Source organism: Stegastes partitus, unplaced genomic scaffold (assembly GCF_000690725.1).
Source record: "Stegastes partitus isolate 25-593 unplaced genomic scaffold, Stegastes_partitus-1.0.2 Scaffold1634, whole genome shotgun sequence".
In the NCBI taxonomy this organism is placed as follows: domain Eukaryota; kingdom Metazoa; phylum Chordata; class Actinopteri; family Pomacentridae; genus Stegastes; species Stegastes partitus.
Genome location: NW_007579365.1, coordinates 68277 through 89468, shown reverse-complemented (window position 1 = coordinate 89468; position 21192 = coordinate 68277). Strand labels below are relative to the sequence as shown.

The 21192-nt window shown below is 41.5% G+C and overlaps 1 protein-coding gene across 4 annotated transcripts in view; it reads left to right on the top strand.

Moving 5' to 3' along the window:
• Nucleotides 1-21192, top strand: part of adgrg6 (adhesion G protein-coupled receptor G6) — a 114744-nt gene that overhangs the window by 30842 nt on the left and 62710 nt on the right. For all 4 annotated transcript variants that reach the window (XM_008301140.1, XM_008301142.1, XM_008301143.1 and 1 more), the window contains exons 3-6: nucleotides 11690-12037; nucleotides 14525-14664; nucleotides 15285-15564; nucleotides 16965-17138. In XM_008301140.1, coding sequence (XP_008299362.1) covers nucleotides 11690-12037; nucleotides 14525-14664; nucleotides 15285-15564; nucleotides 16965-17138 — 942 coding nt within the window. The remainder of the gene's footprint in view (nucleotides 1-11689; nucleotides 12038-14524; nucleotides 14665-15284; nucleotides 15565-16964; nucleotides 17139-21192) is intronic.

Genomic DNA, 21192 nt, shown 5'->3' with positions numbered 1-21192 from the left:
TGTGTCAGGTGGGTGCCGTCCACGACCCACCTGATCCTCAACCAAAGTGCTTTAGGCCATGGTCGGGTCTCTGTTGTGAAAATCGAGCCGCTTTGTACGCCCACCATCCACCCCAGCCTCCTCCTGACGACTACACTGCCACTTCTAGAGATGGTGCTGAGAGGTCATCCTGGTGTTCGAGGTGTCATGTCAGCAGTTTGCGGACCAAACATCAAAAGGTCCAAGGTTTTATTAGTGTCCTTTTAGTCTGATTATTTCCTTCTATTTCATTCTGCACACTTTTATTCATAGCATGTGTGTTGTGCATCAGTCACTGGGTATTTTCACACTTTTACTACTTTCTAATGCACAGCAGACACACTGAAGTGTTAAAAAAGAAAAAAATCATTTTTCTAAAGATTTGACATCCATTAACATGCTTCAATCAATTTGTAGCCCGCTTCTGATTTCTGCTTCAAACATCTCTCCCCCCAAAAAATTATTCACAAAAATCAAAGAGGGGTTTTTAAATTTACGTCTACTTCTTTATGACTTTCAAACTGTAACAAGAGCTTCAAAGAGGAGGACTAAGCTGCACATTTGGTGCAGATTTGTGAACCTGGTTTCTCTTTACCGAAGGAAGGAATCAAACGGAGAAACTCTTCAAAGACTCGTAATGGCTCATTATGGAGCTTCTGTCATCTGTAACACAGAGAGGAGACTCAAGCGAACATCGCACACATTCGCACAAACACATGTACTGGCTGTGTCTTATCTCAGCTAGTTAGACCTCTGGGACTTCATCTCACCGTCCCCACGTCTCCGCCCAGCTCTTTACTTTACATTCCCTTTATCCTTTCGGTCCTTTCATCTCCTTTTCTTGACTTTCATTACCTTCCCATCCCATGTTTCCCTCGCTTTTAATTTCTTCATCTTCTTCTCCTTCCTTTCCCAAACTATTTCCTTCACCCTCCTCTGCGATCTTCATTAATATTAAAAACATGCCGCTCATCAATTTCACTCCCGTCACTCTTTTTCTGTGCTTTCATTCTTCTCTTAATGTTCCTCATCACCTCTACTCTTCCTTCCTTTCCCATTTCTTCTATCCTTCACTCATCTCCTATCCTCAGATCTCTCCTTTCCTCTCAGGACCGTCTTTCCCTTGTCTTCTCTCCTTCCAATGACCCAGATCACAGCTCTGAATAAACCCTCTGTGTATAAATAAAAGTTAATTAACAATTTATTCATTAACTTCGTCGGTTAAATCTGCCGATAATTTGAGGCGTCATCACATATCCTGTAAATAAATTCAATTTGACTTAGCTTTGATTATTATTTTTTTGCTTTAATCTAATTAACACACAATTTTATAGCAGTCCGCAGAGGAAAATGCGAACACAATACCGTCAGGGCCGTGAAATATTAACATCTCAAATTAATTCCTAAACGGTGGAAACATCTTCCCTTCAGTGTGCGACAAGCTGCCGCCCCTGCACTGCCAAAACCAACCACCCATCTAAATGTAAATGTGAGCGCCGGTGCCGACACTAATCCTCCAGTCATTACACACTCGCTTTATTAATGACTCCACTGTTAACTGAGACGCACAGCGGAAACAGACGCTTTCTGTCCCGACTCTTTTCATTAGTTACCAGTCCAGCTGCGGAGTGTCCTGTTCGTCGGTGAGCGAAGGAGAAGCTGCAGAGTTTTATACCTGCAGCAGTGAAGGTGACCTTAAGCCAGAAAGGGAGGAATCCATGTGTCACTGTTGAGATAACAGCGAGCAAATGGCCGAGCTGAACGCACCCCCGACAGAGAGACGCAACAAGTGTTTGCCTTATTACTCTGCTGAACACAAGCAGGAGGAGAGGGGAGGAAACAAGTGGATAGGAGATGAAATGAAAGGAGATGAGGATAGAAGAATACAGGAAAGGAAATGAGATGAGATGAGATGAGATGAGATGAGATGAGATGAGATGAGATGAGATGAGATGAGGAGAGGAGAGGAGAGGTAATGGGAGGAAGATATGGCGAGGAGATGAGAAGAGATGGGGAGAGGAGGGAAGCCGACATGCACAGAAGAGGAAACTAGAGAAGCAGACAAGGAGAGGAGATAGAGGAAGAGATGGAGAGAGGAAGGAAGTCGACATGAGGAAAAGAGAGGAGAGAAGAGGAAGTCAGCAGAGAAGAGAGGACAGGTAAGAAGTGGACAGGAGGGGAAATGAGAGCAGGAGGCAAGGAGAGAAGGAGAGGAGAGGAGAGGAGAGAAAGCGAGTGGAGAAGATAGGAAAAGAGACGAGAGGAGGGAAGATGAAAGGAGAAGATCTAAGGTGTGGGGAGTAGAGGAAAGGAAAAAGAAATGAGAAGAGAGGAGATTGGGCAAAGAGAGAGGAAACAAGTGCACAGGAGGGGACACGAGAATGAGAGGAGATGGAGAGAGGAAAGAAGTCGAAGTTAGCTAAAGAGAGAGAAACAAGTGGGAGACGAGGGGAGAGGAAACGCGAAGAGATAATAGAATAGAGTGGAGAAGGCTAGGAGAGCAGAGGAAAGGACACGAGATGAGGAAAGAAGGAGAGAAGACGAATCAAGTACAGAGGAGAGGAAGGTGAAAGGAGAAGTAAAAAAGAGGAGAGAAGAGAAAACAAGTGGAGAAGAGAGGAAGCAGGGAGACAATGAATTAAGAAGAGGAGACAAGGAAACAAAAAGGAGAGGAGGAGGTAGACGAGAAGACAAGAGTAGAACAAGAAGAATATTTGATAGAAAGGAGGAGTGGAGAAAAGGAAACAAGCAGAGGATAGAAAACACAAAGACAAACAATATACGAAGGTAAAGAGTGAGAAGAAATAAGAGGTGACGTGAGGAAAGGAAAGAGAGGAAACAAGGAGAGAAGATGAAAGGAGGGAAGAAAATAGAGGAAAAGAGAGGAGAAAAAAAAACAAGAGAAAACAGGAGGAGAGGAAAGAAAAGATCAGAGTGGATGAAAAACAAGCCCATCCCAGTGAATTATAACGAAACAGCAGCATTTCATTTGTTGTTTTCCACCTCAGCCACTCCCACCATGAAGTCATCGTGTTGCTCTGAATCTAATCTCAGCGCCGAGCAGATTATTGTGAAACAAATGTCTCCTCATTTCCCACATTTGGTTATCAGCACACTCATATTTGCCTGGGAGGACTTCCTCTCTGCTCTTACGTTTTCCTGATTGGTCAACACACACACACACACACACACACACACACACACACACACACACACACACCTGAGCTGTCAGTTGTGTTTTTCTGTCAGTTTTTATCAGCCGCACAAAGCTGCCAGAGAAATGTCATCAGAGTTATAAAAGCAGAGCAGTGAGAAAAGAGGAAGAGTTGACTGTGTGACACAGTTAGTACAGCGCTGATGATTTCGAGGTGTTTATGAGAGCCTGTTGACACAGTCACAGCAACAAAAAAACAAGTCTGCATAATGTAAATCATTGATTTTAGGGTGATTACGTGGGTTACACCGGGTTCAGGTGAAGGTAGCGACGAGTGGGGACAAACATCCCTGTCAGCAGCCTGCTGCTCTCCTGGAGGCTGAGAGTGGAAAAGCCAAAGTTGTCTTCAGGCTAGAATCAAATTATGAACTTCATGATGGAATTACTGCTGAAATGTGAAACTTTTCTCAGTTTAGAATTTGTAATTTAGTTCCATGTGCATGGTGAGGTAGTGTTGTAGGACACTAAGATCGGCACATTTCCTCCAGTTTCACCAAATGCTGCTGCAGGTTTCTGCGTCAACTTTTGCACAGGCTCATTCTGACCCTATAACAGCATCCAGCCTGAATAGGTAGTTTAAATGGCATTGGCTTGGATTATACGTCACGCAAAGCCTCACGATTCAAACAGTGTGAACTCATTTTTAAGAGCCCATATTAAGCACATTTACAGTCATAATTTGACTTCTGGGGTGAACTAGAATATGTTTACATGCTTTGATGTTCATAAGCTTTCGTTTTAGCTCCTGTATAACACATTAAAGGTAAAAGCAGACTAAGTCATCAGCAGTTTCTTACCTCCTCTGTTGTTCATAGGGGAATATACTTGTTTTAATCACTATGAGCTGCACACTGCTTTTACTGTAAAGCCAGCATTATACTTTATGCACCTGTGACTTTTTGAGCTTCTGCTATGGTTTAATTAATCATTTCCTCAAATATGTGAGAGTCTGCACGGAGCCCAGAGTTTGTGTCCAGGCAGCAAGTATACGACAAGGGCAGTACTGTGTATATACAGAACCATAGTCTGTATATGACAGATGGGTGTAGCGACTGGATGTCCCCCAATGGACATAAACTACCATTCTACAGCCTCAAGTTTAGCATTTGCCATCTTGTTTGTTTGAAATTGGACATAACCAGTGAGGGTTAGTTCTGACTAAAGAACTAGAAGACACTATGCACTGTGATACAGCCTGTCAATTACAAAGTAGCCTCGCCTTAAAATGTAATCTAAAAACCCATCATGCTGTATTCAGGAAGCCTTTAAACTAACAACTAAGACTATAAACTTATCAAGAAAGCGTTTATGGAGATAACAAATCAAGTGAAAAGTAGGATCATTCTCTCATAGCCTTTTATACAATCTGACCTCTTTTTGTAACAAATGGAGCCGCCCCCTGCTGGCTGAAAGAAAGAATGCGGGTTTAAGACACTTAACTGTGGATTCACTTTTTAGAAACAGAGGCTACATCCATCTTTTGTTGCCAGCAGTCTATGCTCAGAAAACATAGACGTTGATCTCATGCGTATGTATACTATGGAGTCCTCCAAGTGGACTGGACAGTAGTATATTACCAACGATGTGTCCACGGTGTCTGTAGCTGTCTGTGTCATTCTGCATTATAACTAAGGCTTCAGAACCCAATAAACAACAAGCCTTCAAGTTTTTAATGTTTTTCAGTAAGGTGTCAATGCAGTTACCTACAGTTACTGTCACTTCTTGTGTTGGATGACAATGGATATCAAACTTGATATCCAGAAAGCAACCGTGTCCGAGAACTTATGTTCATTTGCAGGAAAGTAGCAGGAATTTGCAAGTACAGTTTGAAAAAACACATGCATTTGCATTACATTTTCTGTCATGATAATGAGGAACCACTAAATTAACATATTCAGCAAGTCACAAACATGTTGAAGTTGGTAAGATGTGAGTAAGATGCTGACTTTAGTCCCATCAGAATATCTCATTTTGCGGCAAATAGAGGAAGACGATGGTTTGGTCTGATACACAAAGGGTCCACTGTGACTTATTAAAGTGTTTTTGTTGACTAAACCCCTGACAGGAGCGTGGATGTGAAGCCTGGTCTCTGGTGTGTGTGTTTTCTACTGTATTTCAGCATTTTCTCCTTTAGGAATCAGTCAGGTTTTGGTTTCTGAAGGTCAAGTTTCAGTAGAGACCCTGAATGAGAAGTTCAGCCAGAAGCTGAAGACTGAAAACCATCTGTATTGTTTTTGTTGTTGCCTTTTCTGCCTCTATCTGCAAATATAATCCAACTGAATTGAAGTTCATAGCAGCTCTCTGGTGGTTGGCAGACAGAATTCCAGAAAACGTAGTGTTCAGGGACAGATGGAGTACGTACCCTCTGCCTTTGTGACTTTTGTGGCTCTTTTAGTTGTGCGACCTTTGCACTGACCTCCTACGACTTCTCAAAGAAACTTGTTGAAAGAAATTGGAGTTATCGTTTAAGGAACGGTAAATGAATATGTAATGGTCAAGTTTTCAGTCTCTGATTATTTCTTTTGCGGATGCTGTTCAGAGTCAAAAGTTTAGCTGAACTCCTGCAAAGAAAAGTTAAAGTTTGCTCTTCATCCCTCAGATTACACTGGATTGAATAGATTTGCATTGAAAAGCGTTGATTTGCTTTGATTGTATAAAGTTATAGAAACAGTATCCCTCAGTGGCTAATGGAGGACAGATGAAGGGTAATTGCGTGAAGATGGTGGAGCTGGCAGAACTGCCACTGTATGCAGCGGTAATGCAGGACAGATGCAGGATCGCTTTGGACAGAGGGCGGTTTTACGGCTCTACAAAGGTTTCCAGTGTGCCAGGAGCAGCGGTGCTTCCTCCACAGCAGGAGATGTTCGCAATAAGATACAGTTGTAGGATGTTTAGTTTGCTGACTAAGTCCACATACAGAGACTCTGTGTGGTGAAAGCTCTCAGAGTCCCAACAACACTGGTTTTGTTGAACCAGTTGTACACTTTCCTGGTTGATTCAGGAGGATTCCACCTTCTTCTTTGATACAACCTTGACTGTGTTCTTTGTTTTTCAGCCTGCAGCATGTTTTTATGTCGTAATGCAGTTTCTAGAGTCACATCTCTCTTCCGTGAGTTGGGCCAAAGAGGGAATGAATCAGTGAGTCGGAATCAGGTTCTAGAATTTCTTGTTCCCTTTCAGCAATAAACCAGTTTGCTGAATGGTATCTGTGATGGGATTTTAAGGATAAAGTACAGATGGCAGCTCAAAAATGGAAGCATTACAACCTGTCCGTCTGCTTTACGGTCATCTGCTCAGCATCCAAACTCCAAATGCTTTCTGCTTTAATCATGGCTGCTAAGGTTTGTATATCTGAGCACAAAAGAGCCACTGGACAGGAAATCCAGACAGTTCGTCAGAAGAGGTGAAAGTATCTTTCCCTTAATTGTTGGTGATTTTCTTTACTTTGATGATGCTTAAATTTTTAGTTTAGTTCTATTCTTGCACTCTTATATGTTTGCAAGTTCTTTTCGTCCTTTTTCTTGCTTCTTGAGGTAACATGGGAGTTTAGGTGGGATCTGCTGAAGGGTTGTATTAAATTAAATCAATGTCTTGACTGTCTTGTATATAAGTAACTTGGAGTTAACGTCATTAATGCCCTGAGGAAGGCCCCATGACTGACACATGTGGTGTGGTACGCAGTATTAGCTTTGATTGTGTGCCACATTTTTGTGACTTTTGATCACTCAGCGATGCCTTAAAGGAGAGAAGTGTAAGATGATGAGAAGACAGCCACTTTGGTGCTTAACAAAGAGGCATACAGTGAGAGAGGCTTTGCTAACTGACTTGGAAACAGCAAGTCAGCTGTCCATAACAACGTTAAGAAGAAAACCCAGTATGACTCCACAAGAACCGCAAAGGAAGAGGCAGAAAACAGCGGTCACAGTGGTCTAATAATCGTTTCCAAAGCTGTCTCATTCAAGTATTTCCGGCTCTCTATAAAGCCTTGAGTATTGCCAGAGGGAGCTGTGTGAATTCTGATAAATGTCTTCAAGTGAGGAGTTGGCGCCGAAGACCTCGAGTTCGAAAAGTTTTTTTAAAAAATGTAAAAAATTGCAGGTGTTGAGCTGGAAGAAGATGAACTTAGCAGACCTCTGCAGCCTGAAGCTTATCTCTGCTGCTGGCTACATGAGCTGGAACAAGAATAACACAACTCAATCTGTGGACCAAACTGTCAATGATTGAGTCGCATTAGGAAGATGGCAGGTTTCACAGGAAAGTAGAACCTAGGGAGGATCTATCAATTAAGTATTATTTTAAGGGAAAAAAAGTCAGAATTTTCTGATTCCAGCTGCTTAAACAGGAGAATGTCCTGGTTTTTTTTCTCCTCTATAACAGAAAACTGAGTGTGGTTGGGCTACTGATAAAACAAGATGTTTGAGGACGACTTCTTTGGCATCAGGAAACACTGACTGACATCATTCACCATTTTCTGACGTTTTATAAACCGAACAAATGATCAAGAAAAAAGTAACAGATTGACAAAGAAAATAACCTGTAGTTGCAGCTCCACTTGAAGGAAAAATGTATAGAAATCAAAATATTGAAAATGTGGACTGAGTGAACTCATGATGACCTCTAACCTGTGCTTCTGCTGCATCGATTTTCATCCTCCATTGCTGCTCCAGCGACGCAAAGCTAATTTCAGTGAAACACTTCTTTAAAGTTGGAATCAATTTTTTTAACCTCTTCTCATGAAATGATTGTGAGAATGTGACTTATTAGATAAAGTGTACATCTTCTCAAAACTTTATTGATATCACAATACACATACAGCGCATATCACAGTAAAAAATTAAACCACAATTAACTTTTGCAAACTTCGTATTTAGGCTTAAACTAAATTGGGGGTATTGAGCAATAGGATTAAGGGTTTTATTTTTGTTTTAACCTTGGTCATATAACAGGAAACACATATTTGAGAGGATTCCATGCATTAGAATGTCCAACATTAATGTTTCAGATGTCACTGATATTGAGTATGGCCACCTCTGACACGGATCAATACGTTAAGACATCGTAGCATACTCGCCACAAGCTTGTTGATGGTGTCAGTGTTCAGGATGTCCCACTCTTCAGTCAGATCCTGAAGTCAGAATTCATTTCACCGTTTGGGTAGCTGGGACTCAGTATGTAAGCACTGCACCTGGTCAAAGTGATGACTGATGTGTATAAATAGAAATAAAAAGAGGAATGTGTCTGAAACAAAAATTATCCCACCTTTATGGGTGGCAGTGTACCAATGATGTAGTGTTTCCTACTGAGGATTGGTCCGTCAGTTCTGTTTGGTTCTGTTTGGTTCTGCTGGTCTGGAGGGACGAAGGTTCACAACTTCCAGAGCCAGATTGGAGGTGAGAGGATCAAGAGAAACGTGAGGTTGTGCTGCCAGAAACTTGAGAGGCAGCTTTTAGGCTTTTGGGGGGATGAATTGTGTGGCTTCCAAACACACACACACACACACACACACACACACACACACAGAGAGCTACATACTCTACAAGCTGAATGAAATCAGTGAATCAGGAGAGATGGATGGTTCGAGCAAGAGAAGTCTACACTCCCCAAGAGAGAGGAAACAGTGTGTGTGTGTGTGTGCACGTGTGTGTGTGTGTGTGTGTGTGTGAGTGTGTGTGCGTGTGCGTGTGTGTGTGAGTGAGAAACAGTGTTCGGAAACAGAGAGAGGGAAAAGCTGGTCTGTGAATCCTGTGGCTGCTTCTAGTTGTTCCATTAGTAGGAAAAAAACGAGTTTGGTGCTTTTTGATGTTGCATCCAAATGTTCCTGAAATTTCATGCTGAACAACTTTAATGAGAGCGAAAGGTTTAGCACAGTCACACACACATATATATATACTGAGCAATCTCAGATGGAGTGGAAAACGAGTTTGAGCTTATATTATTAATATATGTACTGCGAATATGTGGGTATGTTGGTTTTTCCTTTCAGTACAGGAGGCCTCATGTCTGCAGCACCTCTTATTCAACCACATGTGCATTATGTTGTGACCCTTCAACAATTCATCTCTTGTAGAAAATATTACATTTATGACTCAGTGACAGAAGTGTAGATGTGGTGAGGATTTCATGTTGTTTTTTAACCAGGAGACAAACCTTGAATTTGACCAGCTTATTTTTGATTCTAATCATTTATCAAGTTATACAGGTAATAAATAAAAACAAGTGTAGAGGAAGGATCTCATCTTGATATACATGAAATAAAGATTACAGATAGGTGAGTAGGGTGGATGACCAGCGACTCAGTTTTCCATGATGGTGCACCCAGTTGTCATCGCACAACAGTTCAGGTTAGTGTCGGACACCTCAGGACATTACAGTAGAGCTCCGCGTTGATGATGTGACCATGGGCAACAAATTCACGGTGCACAACCTCATGACTGTCAAAGAAGACAACAACTATACTCCTGTTTGTCACCATCTGTGGCTTTAGAGACCTGCAGATTTTGACATAGTGCAGCTGGGCAGTGAAAACACAAATGCACATCTGCAAGTGGTCATAAAAATACATCTGATACAGGTCTGAAATGCACATTGTCACATGGATCCTGAATCCTGACTCAGAAGAGTTACTGTATAGACAGATAGATAGATAGATAGATAGATAGATAGATAGATAGATAGATAGATAGATAGATTAGCTGGTATTTACAATAAAAAGGAGTATTATAAAGCACATGACCTTGTGGTGCTCTATTTGCCAAACACTGACACATTCCTCCATTCATTCATGTGTATACATATTTGTTAAGCAGTGTGAACCTGAGGCAAAACAGCAGTGGAAATACATTTTAAGTATTATAGGTTTGGTTTTTTTTCATTAAAAACCGCCAGAACTTGTATAATAGCAATGACGATAATCAAAACGTAGTGACTCACGGGGATGCAAAGGGTTCACAGGTTTGGTTTTGAGGCTTACAAGTAAAATCAGAATTACCAAAAATCAGAAGCATTAATATGATGCAGCAGTAGCTTGGAAAAGAAATTCTGCAGAGTTTCAGCGTGTTTCACTTGTTGAATGAGTTTGAAATGCAGCACGTCAGCAGCCCATGAGCAAGGCATGGAGCCTTCAGTCGCCGCAGCGAAACTGCACAGGCTGCTCGGAAGTGAATGAATATGAAGCAAGATGTTGCTGAAAAATGTGACCCCAGTCAGCTTTTCTTGTATGAGAAAGGGGTTAAGACACACAGACAATAAAACACTACACACACACACACATACTGGTGTTTCTGACGTTTCCAGTACGTTGGCTGTGGTTTTGGCTGCTGCGACGGCTGAGCCTGAGATCAACGGAGGCCATTGTTGCCCTGAGTGAGAGAGGCGAACCATTCTTTCCACTTTCCATTTCAGCTCTTGTCTTTTTTTTGAGGAAAAGCTCCTCTTTCCAGTTGTTGTTGAAAATGCGGCAGGCTAGCATGTTTCATGTCTCGAATGAAAAATCACAAACAGATCGGCAGGGTTTGGTTAGTTTCCCTGACAAACAGCTTTTCTTGGGTGCTGTGTTTGTAGCACTGACAGATCGGCACTTTTTTTTTTTTTTTACCCTAAACTGTGAAGGTATAAGAACACTGAACCTAACATTGTATTCACTGAAATATGGAATCTCAGCTGTATGGTATCATGACAGAACACTATAAATATAAACCTGAACCTAAACCTGAACAATGCGGGCTGAGTTAGAAAGCTTTTACGGTGCAAACACAAGAAAATTCGTTACAACTTACACTTCACAATTCTTCACTTTTGAAGAATTTTTTTGAAAGCGATGACCTCGACAAAACTGCGTCTGACTGCTGACCTCACAAAAGTGACTTCTCTCCAGACCTGTCAGGATTGCGCTGCATGTGCATGGTTCCTGTTGCTACACTTGATATTTGTAAAACTTAATGAATGCAGGAGTTGGGTTTGGTGACTGTGAACTCGTTGCACTTCTGTCATAAACAATCAATCTGTTCTTAGTTGACTGATTGATTGATTCCTCTCTGGGCTGCTGAGCCTTCAGCAAACCGCTTTAAGATAATCTCTAAACTACCCTTCTTGTCTTCTCTCATCTTGTCCTGTAAAAAAAAAAAAACTCTTGGGTTTGTCTCCTGAATTATAAAAGTCCTTGTAACCTTCTTGAAAACCTGTCTTCGTCCTTGGGTGATGATGCCCTTTACTCAGCTGTGTTTGTCCTTGAAAACTACCTTGCCTCCTGACTTCTAATGATAGTAGGTGTTTGCCTCCTCTGTCCTTTGCCTCTTGTGTGGTCTCCCTCCGTTGTGTGGGCCCTGTTCTCCTCTGTTCTTTATGTCTTGCCCCCTCATGTCCTCGTCTACTAAGCATCTTGTCTACGTGATATTACTGCCTAAACAGCTTCCGTGGAGGTTGTCACATTTTGAACATTGATGAATTTATCACCTCCAGTACTGGGCTGCAGCTCCACAAACTGTAACCTGGTGCTAACGGATGCCCAGGGGGAAATCACATCGCCCTGCTACCCCCAGAAATACCCCAACTCGCAGGCCTGCAAGTGGACCATGCAGGCTCCCGCCGGCTTCATCATTCAGCTCTCCTTCCTGGACTTTGATCTGGAGGAGGCGCATGGCTGCATCTACGACCGGGTTGTGGTGAACACGGGAAACACGGACGTTAAGTTCTGTGGTCTGACGGCCAACGGGCTGACGCTGAACTCGACTGGGAATGTCATGGAACTATCCTTTACCTCCGACTTCAGTGTGCAGAAGAGGGGGTTCAGTGTTAGCTTCCGACACGGTAGGTTCAGGCTGATCTTCAAATGTAGCTCAACTAATGCAGGCAAACATGCTGTTATCAGGGTAAAATAATCCTGCTAATCGTCATTTGGAACACAGCTTGAGGGTTGGGGAAGTTAACAAGGAAGTTATGTTAATAGCAGCTCACCAAAATCTGGTTTGACCCCGTTTTTGTTACTCTGCAGTAGTGTTGGGTGCAAGTCTGTCCCACAAGAACCTAAATAATAGCAATAAAACCATTGTGTAGGGTTTGTTCTACTTATTGCCTCCAAACCAGTAACTGCTTCTTGATGACTACAATAGAAGATACCAGCTTTAAGGCAGTTTCATTTTTAAAGCCAAACATTACAAAGCACACATTTTCCTCCAGGGTGCTTTACAATCTGTGAAGCATACAACAGCCTCTGTCCATAAACCCTTGATTTGGACGAGGACCAACTCCCTCAAATTTCCCCGCAATAGGAAAAATGATGGAAGAAACCTCAGAAGGAGCATCAGCAGTGATTCTCTCTTTTAGAATGGACAGACATGCGGTAGATGTTCTGTGTGCAGAAAAGCAGATTTAGAATGTAGACAAGGTGAAGGTGAAGTAACCTTTTTCCGTTTTTAGCATCGCCCAAAGTGGAAAGATAATGTCAGCCCCAAAGCAGAGTGAACTTTGAAGACAACAGGTGTGTGATGGGGTTTGTTGGACTCCTGAGTTCAACCTGCCAAGTTTAAATTCCCAAAAATGGGGAGTTGGTATACTGGCGCTCTTACTGCAATTTTTAGTTCAAAGCTTGTTTTTTTTTTTTAACCTCTGTACTGAATCTGCGCCGTAGGGTTTAGTGTAACTGTACACCCTATGCCTGATATCTACCTCCTTGGAAATGTGACTGCATTTCGCCGTAACGAAGATTGCAACGACTGTGACTGGTATAATTCTTCTGTGAAAAAACACGTAAAACCTAATAGGCTGTAGTTGTATCTGGCTTTCGTATGCAAACACGAGACAGTGTTCTGCCAGTATAAGCAGATATCGTTTATGCCTCTATCAATCCATGCTTGGAAGTTCTTGTGTTGCAAATACATGGGCCAGACGTGGCCGTCGAACATGATCGATCTATTAAATGGTAAGTGGTCCACAGTTAAACAGCACCCTTTTAACCTGAGCTAGATCCTGCAAAGTGCTTTACAACGTGTTTTTTATTCATCCATTCACTCACCATTTGGGGTGGACCTGCCACGCAAACTGCTTGCCTGCCATTGTTAGCAACTTGGGGTTTAATGTCTTTGTCAAGCGGCACTTTGGCTCGAGATGTTTCTGACGTCTTGCAGCAACATTTGTTGGCTTCAACTCCAGCATGATCCGCTCCATTTCGTTTGCCATAGATTGAAGTACATGAAGAAACTCAACGCAGTGTCACTGAAACCTCACCGCTAACTGGTGTGTTGATGGTGTAATTGCAGACATACCATTTCACAAGTATAAATGCTCGCAACAGCGTAGGCCGCTTGCGTAGGCGATGGTGTCGAGTCAACGCAGGAGTATCAATCAAGCTTAAGTTTAAAAACCACAGTGACCAGAGGTTTCTACATGACAGACAGCGAGTGGATCAGCATCACACAGTCTGAGGCATCGCTCTGCCAGAGGAAGACTGCTTCGTTGTTTTGGTGCATCTGTGTGAACGTGCCTTCACACATGTTTGCCGTGTCTTTGTGAGTGACTGAGTGGTGTTTTTCCATCTCACTCTGGCTGTCATTTTTGTGGGCTCAGCCAGCAGCTCCAGACTGAGCTGCCGTCCTGCTGGGAAAGGTTTTGCGACATGAAGATTCAGAGACAAATCTTCTGGTTTGTGAATACTTGTGGAGCTAGTGTGTCTTCAGAGATGTGTGTTTTTTGAGGGTTAAATCCTAAACTTGCTCTTTTCAGTCAAACTTTAATTTTAAAGTTTAGAAGAGCTCTTCAGAATAACTTTAAATCAAAACTCATCAAATGACGTCTCTCTACACTAATTATCAGGTAAAATCAAGGTTAGAATGAAATCATTTGTTGAAATACAGATGAATGAAAAGATGTGCGTACAGTTTTCTTCTTGTCATTTTGACTCTTTTTTTTTTGTCTTTTTCATCTTTCATCAATGATTTCACTTCACTTTTGTTTCGTCTTTGCTCTATTTTTTCCTATTTTTTGTAAATTTCGTTTTCTCCTCATTAATCGCTGGCTTCTTTCGAACGAAACGTTTCCCTTTTCCTTTCCTTTCTTTTCTTGATTTCCTCACTTTCCATTTTTATTCCTTCTGCTAATCTATTTCTTTCCGTCTTCCTTTTCTTGTTGTGCCGGCATTTCTTATTTCTTTACTGTTCTTCACTGCTTTGTTGCCTCTTTCCTAAATTTCTGCCATTACGCCTTTGTCTATTTTATTCTTTCTTCAATCCTTGCCACCTTGTCTGTCTATCCTTCCTGTCCTCTCTTTCCCTCCTGTCTCCATCCATCTCTCCTTTCTAGTTGCCGTGGCACTGAGGAACCAGAAGGTCAAGATAACCAACGGCAACGGCCAGGTCACCGAGGTCGCCGACTCGGTTTCCATACCAGCGCTCAGTCAACTCACCATATGCTTTGAGCTGGAGCGCAGCAGCCAGAAACAGGTGCTGCCAAAGTCTGGTTTAACTAACCTGAAAGATTTTTGTGTTTTCTTTAAATGTTTTTTTACTGCTTTAAACTGAGATGTCATTTACTTCCAAATGCCAATCAGCATCCAGCTTCCTTTGAGTTAAAGTTCAATGACAGTAGTTTGGGCTGGTCATTCATTTAGTTAATTTACTGATTTAATTTAATTCACAACACACAAGTACAAAAATAATTCCTTAAATTCTATTGTCGATCCAAGAATGTCCAAACACAACAAATGTATCCGGATGAATGTGGGTGAAATCAGAGATTGTTTCCATGCATCTGTTAAAAGCACAGTTCTTGGTTTCAGTCCCACTAAGACATCTTCAGTGTTCATGACATATAAGATAATATATGTTAAAAAAATTACTGATGCTCTAAGTCAGTGAGGAATTTGATGATTTTAATAAGCTTAAAGCTATTTAAAAGTGTTAAATGACCACACTTCACACTATCAGCTTATTCTCAGTAATACAGGATGCAGAATAAAATCAGAGCGACGTATTTGGTCATATCTACCATAGAAAACATAAACTATCAATTAGAAACTACAGTATGTCCAGACTCATTAACAGTTGTCTGTGTTCCTGAACAGAAAGAGTGGATCTTCAGCTACTATGATAGGAACAACAATGTGAGGCTGAGTTTGGGCTTCGATCAGACCGGGATGAAGATGGTTGTCGACGGAATGATCTGTCCCATCAACTCCATCATCTCCCCGTCTGACTTCACCACCTCCATGAAGCCTTTCTGTGTCCTCTGGGAATCCTCAAATGGCCGGGTGGCAGTTTTCTTCAATGGAGACTACTGGATAAAGGCCTGCTCCACCTCTAGCGGACACACTGTGCCGGCTGGTGGGACCTTACGGCTAGGAGGTTAGCTGGTGCACAACTACATTTAAATCGCTGATCTCTGGTGCATAACAGTGATGTTACTGCTTTTAAAAACGGTGATGCCAGATTTAACTGACAAAAACTTGTTCAGTTGTCATAAAGGTTGGTTAGATTTAAATTTTTATTTTCAAGAGTTTCTTTGTCCACAAACATAGCAAGTTTCTGGAATGACATTAAAGTGTTATTACATTCACCTGTCCTTTCACATCAAACATTATCTTTACCTTTCAAATTATACTCCAAAGTCATATTTTATTCTCCCAATCAAGGAAAAAATAGCTCAATTGTGTGGAAAATACACTGATGGGAAAACGGTGAGCATGTCACACTAAACAATGAAGAAAAATTAAATATATTTAATCCGACTTGTTCATAATGTGTTTTTAGGAGCTCACAAACCGAAAACTTTGTGTTTTGGTGCTTTAAGACCTGCAGTCACTCAGCTAGTTTTATAATCAGCTGAATGGAACTGGCATTGTGGAAACTTTACATAAGAGGAGGGCTGCGGTGATGTGTTGATTAGTCAATCAGCAGAACATTAATCAGCATTTAGATATTTAGAGAATTGATTAGATGTTAGAAATGATAGTTTTCAAGCACATGTCAGTCATTTATTGATTAGCGAGTGTTTGACTATCTTTGTATTTTGTTACACAAAGCAAGATGACATCATGTTGAGTTTTAGGAAAAACTGCAGTGGGAGTTTTCCCTATTATTGGCATTTTGCAAACCAGTCACATAATTGAGAAAATTATTTGCAGATTAAGTGACAACAAAAGTAATCGCTGGTTACAGCCCTTGTTCGGACCTTCTGTCACAAAAAATACCCAACGTCAGTCTCAGATTCAACCAAACTCAACATAACAGCAACACAGACAACAGAATCACAAATCATCTAGAATGTGATTATTTTGGGTGAAGAGACTGGTAGAGTAGGGAGACTACATATAGTATGTCTCCTTATTGTTAAACTATGTGTTTACTGTTGCTACAAATCACTGCAAGGGGAGGATGACGTGGATAAAATCTTCTTATAAATTGGAAACAATGATTAATAAAGTAATAAACAATGAGAGGTTTACTGAGCTAACATTTAGCAGTAAATACAAAGACCAGCAGAGGCGGATGGAGTGTCTTTAGTTTTGCAGGTATGTGGTTATTAACGATAGTATTAGACACATTAATTAACCTGTGCATGGCACCAAATGAAAGGTCAGAGGATCAGTGAAGTTATTACAGTTCATCCTGAGGGAAGCATGAATGTCTGAACAATATTTTATTGGAACCTGTTCAGTAGCTTTGAAATATTTCACTAAATCCCAATGGATGACATTGTGGCATCATGTCTCTGTAATATATGTCTATGTGTGATTTGTTTTCAGGGCAGCACAGCTTCAACGGGAACATCTACAACCTCCGGCTGTGGGATTATGCCATGACGGTGGATGATCTTAGGAAACTGACCTGTGACAGGGTGGGAAACATCATCGACTGGGACAACAGCCACTGGACCATCCCGTCCACCGCGGCCCAGACCGACGCCACGCTCAGCTGCAGTGAGTACAAAACATAACCCTAATCTGACCTCGGAAGGTTGAATTTGTGTCGCGTCATGCTGGCACATGATGGCACTCAGGATTGACGTGAACATACTGTAGCATGGATTGCAGTAGAGGCACACATGGGGTACAGTTAATGCACTAACACAAACATAAAACCATCTTGTAGAGGTGGAAACCTCACGCTGGACCCACCCGAAGATGTTTTTCTTTATAGTGTTTTCGCATGAATGCATGTTGAAACTAACTGGTTCTTCATTGTAGCTCACTACAACATTACTTTGTGACAATAAACATACAAAATGTGTGCAACCAAAGCTGTGTGCAAAACATGTGAAATCATAACAGCTCATTTATTTCATTTTCAAACTTTGTTGTAATTTACAATTGTGACTTTAAAACCAGTCCAAACAAAGAAAGATAAAAGAGCTACTTATTCTCTACACTTGGATTAAATACTGATAAAGTGCTGATCTACACTAGAATGACATAATTTAACTAATTATGTCATTCCGAAGTTTAAAGGCTAAGTTTGACTTAAAGGCTCAACATAGTGATGGAAAATTTGAATTATGACAGTCACACCAGTGAGCCAAAGCATTGTCACCACTCTTGTCAGATGAGACCTGGACTCCACAGACTTCTAAAGGTGTCCTGTGATATCAGATACCCAGATGTTAGCAGCAGAACCTTCAAGTCGTGAGGTGGTGCTGCATGGGTCAGACTTGTTTTTCCAACACATCCCACCAAAGCTGAATGGGATTGAGATCTTTGAAATTTGGAGGCCAAGTCAACACCTTGAACTTTTGGTCATGTTCCTAAAAGCGTTCCTGAACAATGTTTGCAGCGTTGCAGAAGGCATTATACTGCTCATAGAGGCCACTGCCAATAGGGATTACCACTGCTATGAAGGAGTGTGTGTGGTCTGCAATGATGTTTAACATCCACATGCATACAGGACTCGAGATGTCCCAGCGAGAGAATACCCAGAACATCACATGCACTTTGCCATCCTCATGATGTCAAAGAAAACACAATGCATCAGACCAGGACGCCTTCTTCTGTTGCTTCAGTCCATTATAGGTGCTTTTGATGGTGAACAGGAGTTAGCATGAGCACCCAGTGTGCCACTTACACAGGAAGGTGCATTGGTGTGGTCATCAATAGAATGCTGTTGTACCGCATTAAACCCTTCTGTTGGTTCAGACCAGACACGATAGCCTTTGCACCCCAGAAGGCTTTCTGTTTTAGACATGCTCGAACTCAGGCGTCTGCCCCGAAGAGGCTCAGTCTTCTCCCACATGGAACATAATGACGACTAGAACCAACTGTTCACTCACTGTCTGTCCCAGGCGGTGACATGTTCCATTATTACAAGATAATCAATGTTTTTTTTTGCTTCATCTGTGAGTGCTCATAACGCTGTGGCTCATCGGTTCCTGTGTTCCAGTGTCATTTGAAATGTGAGACTCTTTACATCATCCCTCCAGTGCTTTCAGCTTCAAAGCAGGCTGTTTACAGCACTTTTGTCTGTGCTGGTAAATCTTTGATATGCAGTTTTTTGTAAAGGAAGCAGGATGGATATGTTACCAGTGCATATCAAAATCCAATAGTTTCAAACTAATTTGACATCCAGTTTGTATGTTACTTCCAATAAAAGTGTATTTGAAGAGACTTAAATGGTCATTAACAATAGCACCATAGTTTTTTTTGTAAACTCCCGTAGCTTGTAGTTTATTCAGTGTCACTACTACACACACTGAAATTTTAGGAAATTACTTCTTGCAAACTGTTTTTAAGAGTGATGTCTTCAGTAGGAACCGATGGGCTCAGAGCTGAGAGCCTCAGTCAGAGGAGGGAGGTCAGAAAGTACTGAGAGTCCCGATGACACAGTGTTGGTTTTGGCCTTTTTGTTTTAAATTACTTATTCAGAAACAAAAAAATCACAAAAATAAAAGCACATTTTCTGAAAAATTGCTGTGGTCCTCAGATACTGCCAGTCAAATATCACACACACATACACACACACATACAATGCACACACTGTACTGTATCACGCAGGAACTCCAAGTACTAAGCTTTACAGTCTGTTTGCTATCAGGGTGGAAAATTACAACCAGACTTCAGCCAAATTCTGGTACATTTGGACTGCGGCTGGTAACTTAATCAACTCCAGCAACCAGTTTGGCTGTTGACCAGACATCACTCTGATTCCTGCTCTGTTCTAAAAACCCAGTTGGCTGGTGAAACACACTGTACACAGACACGCAACCGTGAGCTACTGTACAAAAAGGGAAATGACGCATGTTTAAATTGCTTAATTATTAAAGATTTTGCGCGGTATTTTGCAGTACATTAGCTTCGGAAATGCATGACGTACGCAAGCGCACACAGACACTCACACACACACACACACGTGCACACTCTGGGGTAGACTGGTGTGTGTCCACAGAGTAGTGCCTCTTAGTTAAAACGCTGTAAATGAGTGTGTAGCCGCAGGAGGTTAGCCACAGTGGTTTGAGTGAAATCCCTGCCAACGCTGTACCCACTGGAGAACGGGCCTGTGTGTGTGTGTGTGTGTGTGTGTGTGTGTGTGTGTGTGTGTGTGTGTGCATACATGCCTTTATACCTCGGAGACTTGCGGCGGTTTTCAAGAAATGCATGATTCTGCACTAAGCTTCCTGATTCTCCTGCACACACAGTAAAAGGCCCACAGTCAGAGGGGGGGCTTCACTTGAGCTTTTCTTACTCGACATGAAACTGTATCTGCTGAGATCCACACTGACAGAGAGAGACATTATAAACCAGCGTGTGAATGAATTCTTTGATGCCAGGCTTGTTTTTGCAGCACTGAAACGGAGTAAGTTTGATTGTGTGTCATAGCGCAAAGCGAGATGACGCTGTCACGGAGACGTCAGTAAAGAAACACAAGAAAGAAAACTAAATAAGAAATTACAGATGGTACAATTAAAACCTGGTGACGTTAATTAAACTGAAATGATTGATGGAACACGTTCACACACAAACAGGAAATGTGGGCTCAAGGCTGCTGTAAATGACATGTTTTTAACCACTTTTAATTCATGTCCACATACACATGTGATAAATCCTTGTGTTTCTGAAGGAGCCGTCTAATTAGTGGACATTCAAACAACCTTCATGTTGTGCTCGTCTGACTGACACCGCCTCAGTGATTGACTCTCCATCTTCAGCCCGTTCTTACTCCATCGCTTGAATGACTGATTGCTTACGTTCTGCTCGTTATTAATCAACTGTAATTTGCTGCAATTTGTTGCCCTCTCATTTTGTGTGATTAATAACTGATTAATTCATTGGCTAATTGACTTCTTGTCGATGTGATGTCTCTAAAATGTGAAATGTGTTTTCCTTACATGACCAACAAGTTTATCAGCTGATGCTTTTTTTTTTTTTTTGACTGATGTCCACTAATCTGTCCTTCTCTTCACAGTCTGCTACCCTCATTGCATTCACTTAACTACTGCTGCGCCAGCTAGTGGTGAGTGCTGCTAACACGCTGCTAATTTACACTGTGTGTGCGTATGTCTGCTGCATCTGTGTGTGTGTCCTGAAGTTGTGTTTCAGTTTGCTTCTGCTAACTGAGCTTTAATGCATGGACGAGAATGTACAATAATCTCTTCTTTTGTTTTACGTAAGGCAACACACGGATTTGTGTTTCTCTAACATGGAACGTACAGAGCGTAGTGTTTTATTTTTTAACCCTATGTCTGTCCTCATGGCTTTGAATTGTGCCAGAATGACACCTTTTATCAGAAGGAGAAGACTGAAAAAATACCAAGGTTTTCAACTTGTTTTGAACTACTCTTCTGTGGTATTCTTAAAATTCTTAAAATCGGGATATTTAATCAAAATTTCTTTATTCTAAATGTGCAGGTTGTGTTTAACCAGAGCACATAAGGAGTGTGGAAAAACAGTAAAGATATAGGAGGTTAAATACTTATTATATGTAGAGTAGTCAAGCATTAGGTCAAGCATGTGGACCCTTGGAAAATGTTTTACATGTTGATTTCGT